The 12,431-nt window shown below is 36.9% G+C and overlaps 2 protein-coding genes across 3 annotated transcripts; both read right to left on the minus strand.

Annotated features, from left to right (window-relative positions):
* Nucleotides 1–373: 373 nt before the first annotated feature.
* On the minus strand, nt 374–6,364 carry LOC21409529 (DNA ligase 1). 2 transcript variants are annotated; one of them, XM_024165526.1, is made up of 9 exons: nt 5,882–6,364; nt 4,938–5,046; nt 4,652–4,826; nt 3,360–3,507; nt 2,768–2,885; nt 2,482–2,656; nt 1,803–1,880; nt 1,476–1,651; nt 374–669 (listed from the first exon to the last, which is right to left on the minus strand). In XM_024165526.1, exons 1-9 carry the CDS (start codon nt 6,166–6,168, stop codon nt 547–549), a joined length of 1,389 nt encoding a protein of 462 aa, XP_024021294.1. In that variant the 5' UTR covers nt 6,169–6,364; the 3' UTR covers nt 374–546. The 2 variants fall into 2 exon arrangements, with proteins under 2 accessions (XP_024021294.1, XP_010096161.1); XM_010097859.2 differs by having other exon boundaries at nt 1,803–1,883.
* A 1,855-nt stretch (nt 6,365–8,219) lies between these two features.
* LOC21409530 (pentatricopeptide repeat-containing protein At2g15820, chloroplastic) lies at nt 8,220–11,604 on the minus strand. The gene is made up of 2 exons (XM_010097860.2): nt 10,918–11,604; nt 8,220–10,354 (listed from the first exon to the last, which is right to left on the minus strand). The coding sequence occupies exons 1-2, from the start codon at nt 11,506–11,508 to the stop codon at nt 8,474–8,476; spliced, it is 2,472 nt and encodes an 823-aa protein (XP_010096162.1). The 5' UTR covers nt 11,509–11,604; the 3' UTR covers nt 8,220–8,473.
* Between the last annotated feature and the right edge of the window lie 827 nt (nt 11,605–12,431).

Consider the following 12,431-nt stretch of genomic DNA (forward strand, 5'->3'; position numbering starts at 1 on the left):
AACGATTTGAATGCTAACCAGTTAAGAAAAAGAAATAATTTAGAGAATTAAATCAGAGATTAATTATAATAGGCAAATATCCCCGACGAATTATGACGCTATAACAATATCGTAAAAGAACCAAAGAGATGCAATAGTTATAAAACATGCATGTACACGACCACTTTCACCAACTTTGCCCTAACTAGTGTTGTCCTTTTTCTCAGTGATCCTAGTTTATTTTGTTTTTATCCTCGTAAATTAATATTAATTTGTTTATGATCCCAGCAGATAAAACCCATCAATTACCTAGGAAAAGGTACATTCAGACATGTTAAAAGATAGCTGTTTCAATGGAAACATAAGTTAAAAAAGGAATAAAAAAAATGTTGGGATTGCAGCAAAAGCCAGTGCACAGTTGATCAAAATTATGTTTTTCCGTTCATGGAGATGTTAGAACATAAATAAATAAATAATAAAAAAAGAACTTAGTACATAGAAGAAGAAATTAGCTTGAGCAAAAATGGGCCGCATTGGAGGCTCACATTATATACATGTATGCAAACGCTAATCTGTCTTGACAAAATGAGCAGTCAGAAGCTTTGTGACTGAGAAGCCATTGAAAGAGTCAACGTCAAAAAGCTCTTTCAATTTATCATCACATAAAATTCTCCTCTTATCCGACGGATCCTTCACAAACAAGCAAACAAAAAAATGGCGTTAGTTTGGCAAGAGGGAAAAAGAAAAAAAAAAAAAAAAGGAGAGATGGATGAGGGGCAATCGAGAGAAAGAAAAGTCATTTTCTCTTCATCTTGTTTGGTATTAAAAAAAAAAAAAAAGGTGAGCAAATGAATGACTAATTTGTCAATTGATTGATATTAGTTTTGTTTGAAAATGAGAACAAAGTAATTTGACTTATCATGCAAGTTACAAAAAGTTTCTCTTGAAAATTCCCTCCACTATGGTTGGATACAAAATAAAAAAAAAAATAAAAAAATAAAAAAAGAGAAGGGATCCATGGCCTTTTTATCTCCCCACTTCACATGCCTTCAATCAAACTTATATGCAAACTTAGATGAGATTTCTCCAAGCCCAACTTTGCTCACACGTTCGTAACAAGGTGGGTTCTCTGCCTAACCCGACGTTTCTAATTTTAATACCATATTTGAGGGACATGAAATTAATAAGTTTTAAAATCTAAATGATGTGATATATGATGATCTACTGTCTAACCTATGTCTTGCACTTGAATTCTGCAACACAAAATGGCTCCGTTATAATAAGATAGTCAACCAAACTTCATGCCTAATCTTAATTTTTAAGTGACCAAAGCTACGATGTTGGTATCGAACTTCAAATGAGCATCAACAAACTCAAGAGAGAACTATATGCATGAAAGCTTCAGTAAATGTTAAAATTGTTCACGAATCGGAACTTATTGTTCACGAATCGGAACTTGTATGTATAGATATTTCGTAGCCTAGTTGACGTCATACCTGTAGATCATTCTGTTTTATATACTGCCACATTCTTTTCACAACATCAGCCCGTGACAATGTGTTTTCTCCTGTACCAATAAATTTGACAAGAGCATCTGAAAGTGGCAAAGGAGCAGTAAAACCGGAACCTCCTTTCTTTTGCCGTTTTTCTTTTTTCTTAGGCTCATCTGAATCTGCGCGGAGAAATATTGCTTAGGCACCTAATTCACTTAAGTACAGATTAAAGTAGGTTATTCCAGAACCACAATGAAGAGCACAGTTGGATGTGCAGTAACATTACCATCCAAAACGTTTGATAACATGAGATTTGAAGGTACTATTTACCTTCTTCTTTATCTTCTTCCTCTTCTTCTTCTTGCTCTTGTTTAGACTGCTTCTCCTTTTGTGAAGAGTTCTCTGTAACTGCTGCATTACCAAGCAATAGAATTGAATCAAACTACCGGACAGTTTCAGGAACACAAAATTGAAAAATCTAAATAATGAATATATTTATATGTCATATATATGTACGTACGTGTTTGTGTGTGTAGCCTAAAGAAAGTATATTTATTGCGCCGACTATGGAATAGTGTAAACAGAGTAGTTGAATGACATGATCCCTAAGACAACTTGACATACAAAACCTAATCAAGTTATGAGGCCCTAACTACATTAATGAAGACTTTAAAAAACATGTCCAGTAGCAATGCATGTATGTTGAAATCATACATACTCATATTTGAGTTTGTGTGTGTGTGTCCATATGTATAAGATAAATTCTGTGAAAAGTTTCTTGGTCAGTATGTAGATCATTGTAAGCAATCAAGGCCAGATTCTTTCAAGGAGTACAACAAAAACTTTTAATGAGCATGTATTTGCTAGTTAAAAATGACATCAACACATCGGAGAAGTTAGGATGATACAAAGTTCAATAATTGCTGAACAGAAAAGACAAAATCCATGTAATGGAACAATTGATACATGGTCTTCTAAAATGAAGAGAAAAACTTGTTCAAAGAAATACCATTGTCCGCATTCAATGGCCAGATGTGCTTGGCTAGGGCTTTATTCATTTGAAACATGTTGATTCTATCAACATGAAAAAGGGCACGCAGTGACTCATCACAAATTATGTTTTGCTTATTCTTTGGATCTTGTAAATCATTCTCCTTGATATAGCTCCAAAGTTTCTTGACAACCTGAACAGGCAGAAGAGCAGAAGAATGGGGAAATAAGTTAAAAGTTATATAGCTAAAAAGGATAAAATAACAAGAAATGCAGGAGAGGTTATTCTAAATCAACCAAAATACCTCTGTTCTTGCCAATTCAGCCTCCCCAATAAATGCCTGAAGTTGTGGAGAAAGACTACATACTTTGGCAAAACCACCTCCTCCTCTCTTCTTAACATCTTTATCAACCTTTGCGGAGCTACATGATGAGGTACCGCAATTATGAGATGAGGTACCATTTGTCGAGATCAATAAAAGATATAATAATGTGAAGTGAACTGAAGGAGGTAATTCCATTTTCTCGGGTTAGAAAAACAATTTAAATCTTTTCAAAAGACACACTTCTTGCAACGTAGAAGCCAGAAAATTCACTAAGGAAAATGAAAAAGTCAATAATGTTGCAATCCAAAAGGAATATGGTGCTGGTGTTCTGCTACCGAACTTGGCCAATAGCAGCTCAAACAGACAAGTAAAATGTGAAAACAGTAATATCAACGATGACAAAAATTTCATGAACGTAACTAACATCTATATTTTCTCATGGACAAAAAAAAAAAAAAAAAAAAAAAACCCTTAAAAAATACCAAAAACATGAGAAGTCAACAAAAAACTTCTACACAGAGAACTTATCGAAAATGAGGGTAAAAAAAGGATGGTTGTGGGGGGCACTCACCGTCCTTTTCTTTTTCGCCGTCTACTATCTTTTTCATCCTCTTCTTCTTCCTCCTCCTCTTCCTCCTCTTGTTTCTGTGCCTTATTGGACTCTTCTTCAGATTCAGAATGGTCAATGTCTTCAGCCTTTTTCTTTTGCCTTACATTTTCTGATTTTCATGAAGTTATGGTGTTAAAATTCTGACCACCATGCATCTTCAGGATCACACCACTAAAGGTAATGGTAAGGAGCATTATAATATACTGTTAAGTACAATGAAGAGATTAATGTGGCAGCTCTTTTGTTGCATCTAAGTTGAAATAGCAAAATTTGAAAACTGCTACCACCAATATCATAGAGCAAATGCAAAAGGCCAAAATGGTCTAAAACGTAATGATAAGGATAAATAGATATAAAAATATTAAAAGAAATCCTAAAAGACACTTACATGGCACAATCACAAGACTTGAAACTTTCTCTATCGTGTAATGCAGCAAGGCTATTTGAAGCTGTGTTATATTACTTCTAATAATTTTGTGAAACTAAGTGCTTTATTTATCATTTTCTTTGATGCTAAAAACAACAAAAACAGTGATTCGAAAGAACATATAAATAGCGGACCTTCGCAAGAAATCTGATGACCTAAAAATGCAAGTAATAACTGAGACAAGCTGCCATGAGGTCTATACTTCCGAAACTTCTTGCATCTGATCTAAAAGTCCAAAAATTGCCAGAGAATTCTAAACTGTTACCTTAAAGTCTGTTTCCCTTCTCCTATGGCATATTTCATTTCTAAATTCTCATTTTCTGGACACAGAACATCTTATCTATGGAACTATCAAATAGAACAAGATTTCCAGAGGGTGAGCACGCTACCCAATCTTTCACCTGAAACAGATTTTGGTCTCAATTAAACAAAATATTTTCCTCTCAAGGTGATCGATAAAATGTGGCAACAAGAAGATCTATGAATAGTTTAGATGCTAAGGAAAATGTTTTCATTATTTACCAAAGTATAGGAGACGCAGATTTGTAAAGTAGGTTCATGTTTACTTAAATAACTTCAACATATGCTTCTGTTGTGTGTGGTCTAAAGTTTATGGTCTTGAAAACTCTCAGAAAAATTATTTCATATAGATATAGAAATTCCACTAAAAATAACAACACTGGATATAAAAGCATAAAAATTCATATGAAGCTCAAAATGTAGCCTGTACGGTACAAACAAGATAAACATAAGGAACAAAGAAAATTCAGCTTCACAAATAGTCGAATCATCAGAAAGACGAGAAGATATATGATCTTGTAAATACCATCTTCTGTGCTCAATGGCCAGATATGCTTGGACAGGGCCTTATTCATTTGAAACATATTTATTGTATTAACACGGAAAAGGGCTTGGAGTGATTCGTCACATATAATATTTCGCTTATTCTTTGGATCCTGCAGATCATTTTCTCGGATGTAGGACCACAGTTTCTTCACAACCTACAAAGTGCAACAAAAGCATTAGCAATATAATCCCAGAAACTCCAAGGCAAACAGTACGCAGTAAAAGGAAAAATGTGAAAACAATTTTCATTATTTATTAAACAAAACCTCTGGTCTCGACATTTCTGCCTCTCCAACAACTTCTTGCAGGTGTGGAGAAAGGCTACATAACTTGTTAAAGCCGCCTCTTTTTTTAACTTTATCCTCCTTATTTGACCTATTTGTAAAATAAATTGATCATTCAGAGCGTCAATGGCAGAAACTACAACCCGGCATTCGTCAATATATAAGAAACAACTCACTGATATGTCAAGAGCATGAATCACACACAATAATCCATTGGACTAATAACAATAACAAGAATATAGCATGAGTATGTCTCACACACAATAACCCATTTGACTAATAGAAAAACAAGAACATAAATCTTTTCCCAAAAATCAGGGAAATTAACCTCATGAACAAACTCCATGATTGATCATCTAGAAAGGAAATTCCCAAAAGCAAAACATACCCAATAAAAGGGATAAAACCAATAGCAGCCAACATAAAGACCGCTATTCAAGATAATCAAATCCCAATTCCCAAAATAAATAGAATTGACAATATGCATGCATAAAGTTTGAATTTTTAATGCAATTCTCTGTCAACAAATTACAAAGCTAAATAAAACTATTAAATCAAGTATAATTTCATGCATGACTAGACAAACTTTCACCTCTTAGAGAAGAGAAGGCCATACAAACCAGAAAGCCACGAACATTATCTGTACCACAATTATCCACAAGATACCCGATAAAGCAGGATATATATATATATATATATATATAAATTAATTTTTTCAATAAACGTAAGCAAAATCCATACATTTCAACCTGGGACCCAATAAAATAAATAACTCTTGACTATATTTCATTCCCACTAAACCTGAAGAAACAAGAATTTTTGTTCCCAAACAATCAATCCCATTTTGCCAAGAAACAAACAACCGTCAAACACAAAATAAAAAGGAAAAAAAAAAAAAACCAAAATGTAGTTAAAGAAATACCTACCTTCCTTTTCTCCTTCCTCTACTTCCAGAGTCATCTTCGTCGTCTTTCTCCTCTTCTTCGGCCTCCGCTTCTTTGCCATCTTCTTCTACTTCTTCTTCTTGAGGATTGGCCATGTGAGATGCCAAGAAGAGGTCGATTTGCTCACCGATGAAGGCCTTCCGGTCCGACAAATCGACGCCGAAATCGGCCTCGAGCTGTCGGCGGACGCTGCCGGGCGTGGTGGTGTCGAGGTCGGAGCTCCGGAGGATGTCCCGGAGCCGCTCCGCGAGCTTCTTGTCCGGCACCATTTTCTAGGGCACAAATTGATTTCTCCGACGTTTCGCTGCGATTAGAAGGGGGGGGAACGTTTCTTTTGATTTCTTAGCTTTTTGGGAAATGGCGTCTCATGCAAGAGAAGGAAAGAAAGGAAGGAAAAGGGGCGAAAGGACAACGGGTGAAGGAAGGGAAACGGCGGGGATTGGGTGGGGAGGGTATTTCTGGTATTTTGGGTTGTTAAGGTGGTGCAGTTCTCGTGTTTACGAGTGTGTTAAAAGACTTGAGAGCTTATCTTTTTGTCCTGACTGTTTTGCCCTTGTGTTTTGTTGCTACTTGGTCATGGGCCGCGTGGACCAATCTTCGGCCCAAGCCTAAATACGAAAGGCACGGTCAAACTTTTTTTTTTTTTTAAAGAGGAAACTTAAGGAAAGTCTCTAATTGGTTATATGGTCAGAGTTATGCTCCTTCAAAATATGAGATTTTAATTCTGACTTTTTAATTTTTCATTCACTCTCCTTTTGACCAAAAAATAACTCAATTATCCTCTTTTATATAATTTTTAATTGAGAAATGTTCTTTTTGTATTCACTGTTTGACACTAAACTCCACTAATATGATATATTATTATTTAAACATAATAATAATATAGTAAAATTCATGTGTCAAACAGTGAATGTAAAAAATGACAAAGAGAGTGACAGAAAAAGTGACACTGACATTTCTCTCTTTAATTTGATGCATCTCAGATTAGGATAAAAATCCACGTATCTTGATGGAAATTATAGATAGAAATCGATTCGTATTTGTGTTTTGATTATAATGGAAGGGCCGCCCCACCTCCATCAAGCCGGTCCTAACAAAGATCATCTCAATCTTATCATGGTGGTCTATATGAGCAAAAAGATTGTTTAATGTCGACAATGCAGTGTTAGATTCACTCCAAACTTCGTCGCAAGTGTGTAACTTCGTGTACATTTTGAATCTGGTCACGAGTTCTAATGTGCTATAAATATGGCACCAGCGAGATCATGTAGTAGATCTTGATCTTTAGCAAACCCATGCCATTCAAGAGTCAATTGTTTACCATAAATACAAGTGAAAGAGTAGAAAATAGGTCAATATAAAATGCTTAAGAAAGTATATAGGTCAATTTTTTATTATAGAAATCAATAGGCCATAACTTGTCAAGTTATGGTTTATAACCAGATCAGTTATGGACAAACTTATCAAGTTATGGTTCATAACCAGACAAGTTATGAACGAAAACAATAATTTAGCATATTTATTAACTTATGTAAATTATTGACCTATTAATTTTAATTTATCTCAAGTCTTAGCCTATTTCCCTCTTTCTCCCTAAATATAATGTGTTGTTGCAGAACTTCAGTGAATGACTACCAAAATTTACTTACTTTCTATCATTATTTTTTATCAGTTTGATAATGTGATGATTTAATTTGGTAATATAGTATTTTCTTATGATTTTTCTGTTGATTCCGTGAGCTAATATTGTGATTTATGAGTATTAATCTACTAGATTAATCCGAGTATTGCCCGGAGACAACCAATGATATATCTAGATTTTGAAAATTAATCTAGTAGATTACTAGTGGCAATCTTCGACGAGCGGCGCCAAAGACAACATGTGATTTGTGTTAAAGAAGGCGACGTAATCTAGTCGGACCGTCGACCGCCCATGGTTACTGTTGATTCCAAGTAGGACCACCGATCTCCCATGGTTACTGTTGATTCCAGCTACATAATCTAGGACTGTCAATGGTAACTGTTTAAAATCATTTTACAAACGAGAGTCTGTCTCCAAATGTACATACTGTTTAGGAACACTCGCATGCTTGCAGCACAATCAGCACGTATTTCTTGCCGCAAACCCACGATCCATCTCGACCAAGCAGTATTTAAACTAATTAGAGGACCTTCCGAGAGATCGTCGTTTTCCTGAATTTTCCCACACAATTAGCTTCTGTTTACCTAATGACAAATGTAGGGACGACACATTGAAGAAGAAAGCGCAAAACGCCTCCAAACTAACATGACAAAGGAAAATTCCACACAGTACAACAAATGAAGAAAAGAGAGATGGATCATTCACTGAAAGTAGAACAAATAAGTTATTCCATTAGGCTTAAACAAGGTTTATGGATCTCCTCTATGTGAATGTAGAATGTACAACTCTGGAAATTGCCAGGAGAATGAATGACCTGCAATATGTTGAAAAGCGCCCAAGCTTTCTGAACCTGTTAATCTAGCAGTCTTCATATCATCCTAGGCAGTTAACAGCCTATTGGAAATTCATTGTAACAAACCTTCGACATAAGACTACGAGTTCTCGTCGTCACTGCGATCAGAGGCCTTTTCGTCTGTATCAGAGCCACTCTCAAAGCTAATGCCTTGGGTTTCAGATTTTCTGTCACCACAGGTTTCAACGCCAGGTCTCAGAGAGTCTCTCAAGTCATCTAGGACGAAAGGTTCTACTAGTTTCCAGAAACAGGTTGAATTGCTTCCGAGGAAACCTATCCAATACACTCTTCCCTTCCTCTTCACCCTGCAATCCAGGGACCTTGCCTTCAAGCTTTTGACAACCTTCTCGACACCCTCCTGGCTTCCCCTAAGCTTTAAAAAAATGTCTCCTGATGAGGTCCTATGGCCTCCATACATACACCAGTATGCCAGGACACACGGTGACAGCCACCGATGGATTAGCTTTGGAATTGCACTTCTGCCTTTTGGCCAAAACTGGTCCGCGTAGAAACCAAAGTAAGGATGTGGGACGGTAAAAAGTCTTCGGGGTATATCCTCGCTACCATCATTTGCCTTGCATGAGGGATGTAACCACTCGTGATATAGGTCATGTATATGTCTCCTTAAAGAAGAATGTGTGCCTGATTTCTCACTGAACTCAAAGCGGATTATATGATTCCTTGTATTTTCATCCAACTCGATCTGCAAACCTCCTAAAAGCAGACCCACCAAGATCTCTCGTTGTTCTTTGCTCAGCGTTAGGCTTACACATCTCTTAACTTTTTTTTTGGTCAAGCTGAGAACAAAATCGATCTTTTCCGTCAATGATGATTCAACATCATATTTCTTTTGACAAATCAAGTAATAAATCTTCTCTGCCTTTACATAATCTCCAGAAGATATATATCCACTCAATATAGTGTTGCATGACCGAGCACTAATTCCAATAGCTCCATTGTTATGCATCTGGCCAAAGAGCTCCTCAGCTTTTTCTAAGTTACCGACTTGCACCAAGGAATCCAAGTATATGCTGTAAACAGTACGGCTGGGTTGACATATCTCAAGGCACCGAGAGAAGGCCAACTCTACTTTGTCATGGAAGCTTAAATTGAAGTACATATTTATCATATCAATGTAAGCTGGCATAACAGGCTTCAAACCACTGCTTATGAACTCTGCCATTAGGGATTCTGCCAGTTCAATTTCTTGAGCTTTGCATAAGATCTCTATAACTTTATGATATGCCACGACATTGGTAGAACCTAAATGTGCCTTCATCTCTCTGAATATCTCCAAAGATTTCCTAGGATCTCCAACCTTTCCATAGACCTCCATCCTATAAACAAAAGCTTGAGATGGGAGGCCACAATCAAGACGAAGAAGCTTGTACCAAGCCTTTTTTGCTTCCTCCACATCTCCTTCCTTTGAGCAAGCTCTCAAGATGGACACAAGCACTTCTCTACCCTCCTCAATACCTGCTTGCTGCATCTCCTTCCTTATCTCACAAATCCTCTTTTTGTCTATAGTGTCCTGATAGCTATGTAGCCAAATCAGGCCAGCATAAATTTCCTTATGTATATCAAGTCCAGTTGTAACCAAATTGTGAAAAATAAACTCCGCCTGTTTAAGAAAATGTTTTGAAAAGCTTCCGGATTTACTAACAATAGATCGAAATAAAGAATTGTGTAAGCTAAGTCGGGGCTGGTACCCTCCTAGCTGAATCATTTGATTGTATATGCTGCATGCTTCCTCCAAGCAACCTTGGACAGGCGCACTAAGATGAGCAACAACCAAAATGTGAAATGTAGATTCACTAGGAACGCGCCCCTGGTTGATTATATCATCGAATATCTCCCGACACTTTGAAAACTTCCGTTCCTTCCCCATGTAATCTGCTAGTTTAGTGGCAAGCGCAAAATCAAATCGATACCAAGGTCGTTGCACCATCCATTTGTACACCTGCCAAAAACTTGAAGTGAATCACAAAACTTGAAGTTGACAAAACAGCAATGCATTTGGGATTTAACATTCATGTTAGTGTTGAGTGTTGACCTAAGCAAAGCTGCCCAAAATGGGTTTCTTAGTATTCATCACGAGAATTTTATCCAAGACCTGATATGCAAATTTGCTATCCACAAGCCACATTGTTTTTCTTCGGTTTAAACTTCCAAAAATGTGTATACTCCAAAAACAAAATCGGTTGAATAGCCTCACCTAGTAAATTATTCAAGAACACATTCTAATTTGCCACAGTGCACACAAACTGTAGTACCATCAATCATAAGCCAATCATAGTGAAATTATGTAGCGGCTGAGAGTGGATGTGAAGCTGAGACTACAAATCAAGTGTAGCATGTATGCTTGTTAGTTTGCTTTTTCTCCAATTCTATTGTGCCTACTACCAGATTAGGGTGTCTAGTTCTTAACACAAATAATCAAGTAATTTCTACAGTCTACTCAATTCAAAACATAAAGAAACACTAATCCAGATATGTAACCTCGTGTAATGGAAGATGTTTTACCCTGAAACCAGCTTCGTTCTCGCGAATCCTCATACAATGCACCGCCAAGTAAGTAACATCTTCCTGCGTCAACCACTTCCTCTGCGCATTGAGGATTCGCACCATCGTCCCGGGCTTGTGCGCCGGCAATTCCTTGCACAGCCACGCAAGCCTCGACCTCCGCCACTGCTCCGGCAGCTCCTCCAGCTCCTTAACCTCCAGCTTCGGCGCCGCCAAATGCTTCAAATCCGACGACGCAAAACACTTCTCGGAGTCGAACGGCTCGCTTTCCGGGAATCCACCGAAATCCCCGACCTCGCCCTCTGACGGCGATACTTCGCTCTCCAATTGTTCGACGAAAGTGCTGGAAGTGGAAACCGCCGGGAATCGGCGACGTTCAGTGAGGATTGGGCGAAGGGAGCGGCGGCGACGGAGGAAATCGCGGTGGTGGAGAGAGAGAGAGTAGAAAGGCGAGGCGCGAATGGGGAGAGAGAGGAGAACATGGCTAGGGTTAGGGTTAAGGTTTGAGGAATGGTGGGAATTAGAGAAGAAAGTGAAGGTGAGAGGGGAAGAAGACGAGAGCTCTGCTTGAGCTTTGCCCGGAAGATGCATTTCGTTTTCTTTTCCCTCTGCTCCGGCTAATCGGCTTCCAGTTGAAGCTGTCGTTTTTCGGTTTGAAGTTGGAAGTGAACTAAAAATGACTTTTTCAATCAGTGGCCTCCTATTGAAACACGTTATAAGTAATAACCCCCTTATAAAAATTATTTTCTTTTTTATTTGTTTTCTTTCAATATTTAGATACAAACTAGTTTTGTACGCTGCGGGAAAGATTTTTATACTGTATTAGAAGTTTGAAGTTTTTTTCGTGCAGTATTAGTTTGTATATACATATTAATGTACATATATTTATATAAAATGTTAAGAAAAAACTACAGTATTAATGTGTATATACATACATGTGTATAGATATTTATATTGCATGTCTATCAAAAACTTTTTTTGTAAGATGTTACTGTAACACCTTAAAGAATTAATTGAGATTAATTAAAATAATTGAGATTATTAGTGTGCATAATCTGAATTATTAATTGAGTATTAATTAATAAATGTTTATGACACGTATGAGTTTAAATAGTTCTAAGGTATTTAAATTATTCTTAATAATTTATTTTAACCCAGAAGTGTGTATGAGCGCATTTCTGGACTGCTCTTTTAAAATATTGTACACATATTATTTTCTTTTCTTTTTCCTTTTCTTTTCTTTTCCTTTTCCTTTCTTTTCTTTCTTTTCTCTTCCTTCCTTTTCCGTGCGTCTCTCTCCCTCACTCTCTCTCTCACTCTCCCGTGCTCTCTCTCACACTCTCTCTCTCTCTCTCATTTTTGTCCCAAATCAAACGGATCTTGAACTAATGAAAGATTTAAAGAAGATTTCAACGTCAAGAGAAGGATTCGAGGTAAGATTACTGAAAGAACCTCTCTTGAATCCCAAGTTTTTGAATTTCAAAACTTATTTTTAGTTCAAACTGAATTTTGAT

Source organism: Morus notabilis, unplaced genomic scaffold (assembly GCF_000414095.1).
Source record: "Morus notabilis unplaced genomic scaffold, ASM41409v2 Scaffold115, whole genome shotgun sequence".
Lineage (NCBI taxonomy): Eukaryota > Viridiplantae > Streptophyta > Magnoliopsida > Rosales > Moraceae > Morus > Morus notabilis.

Bases quoted from the DNA above. Each gene is read 5' to 3' on its own strand.
- LOC21409529 (XM_010097859.2), bottom strand. From the start codon at position 6,168: ATGGTGCCGGACAAGAAGCTCGCGGAGCGGCTCCGGGACATCCTCCGG. The intron at 2,657-2,767 runs GTATTTTGGTTG...CTGCCTGTTCAG, and splicing joins CTGAATTGGCAAGAACAGAG to GTTGTCAAGAAACTTTGGAG. The intron at 1,884-2,481 runs GTATTTCTTTGA...TTGGTAATGCAG, and splicing joins GCCATTGAATGCGGACAATG to CAGTTACAGAGAACTCTTCA.
- LOC21409530 (XM_010097860.2), bottom strand. From the start codon at position 11,508: ATGCATCTTCCGGGCAAAGCTCAAGCAGAGCTCTCGTCTTCTTCCCCT. The intron at 10,355-10,917 runs GTAAAACATCTT...AGTTTTTGGCAG, and splicing joins AGAACGAAGCTGGTTTCAGG to GTGTACAAATGGATGGTGCA.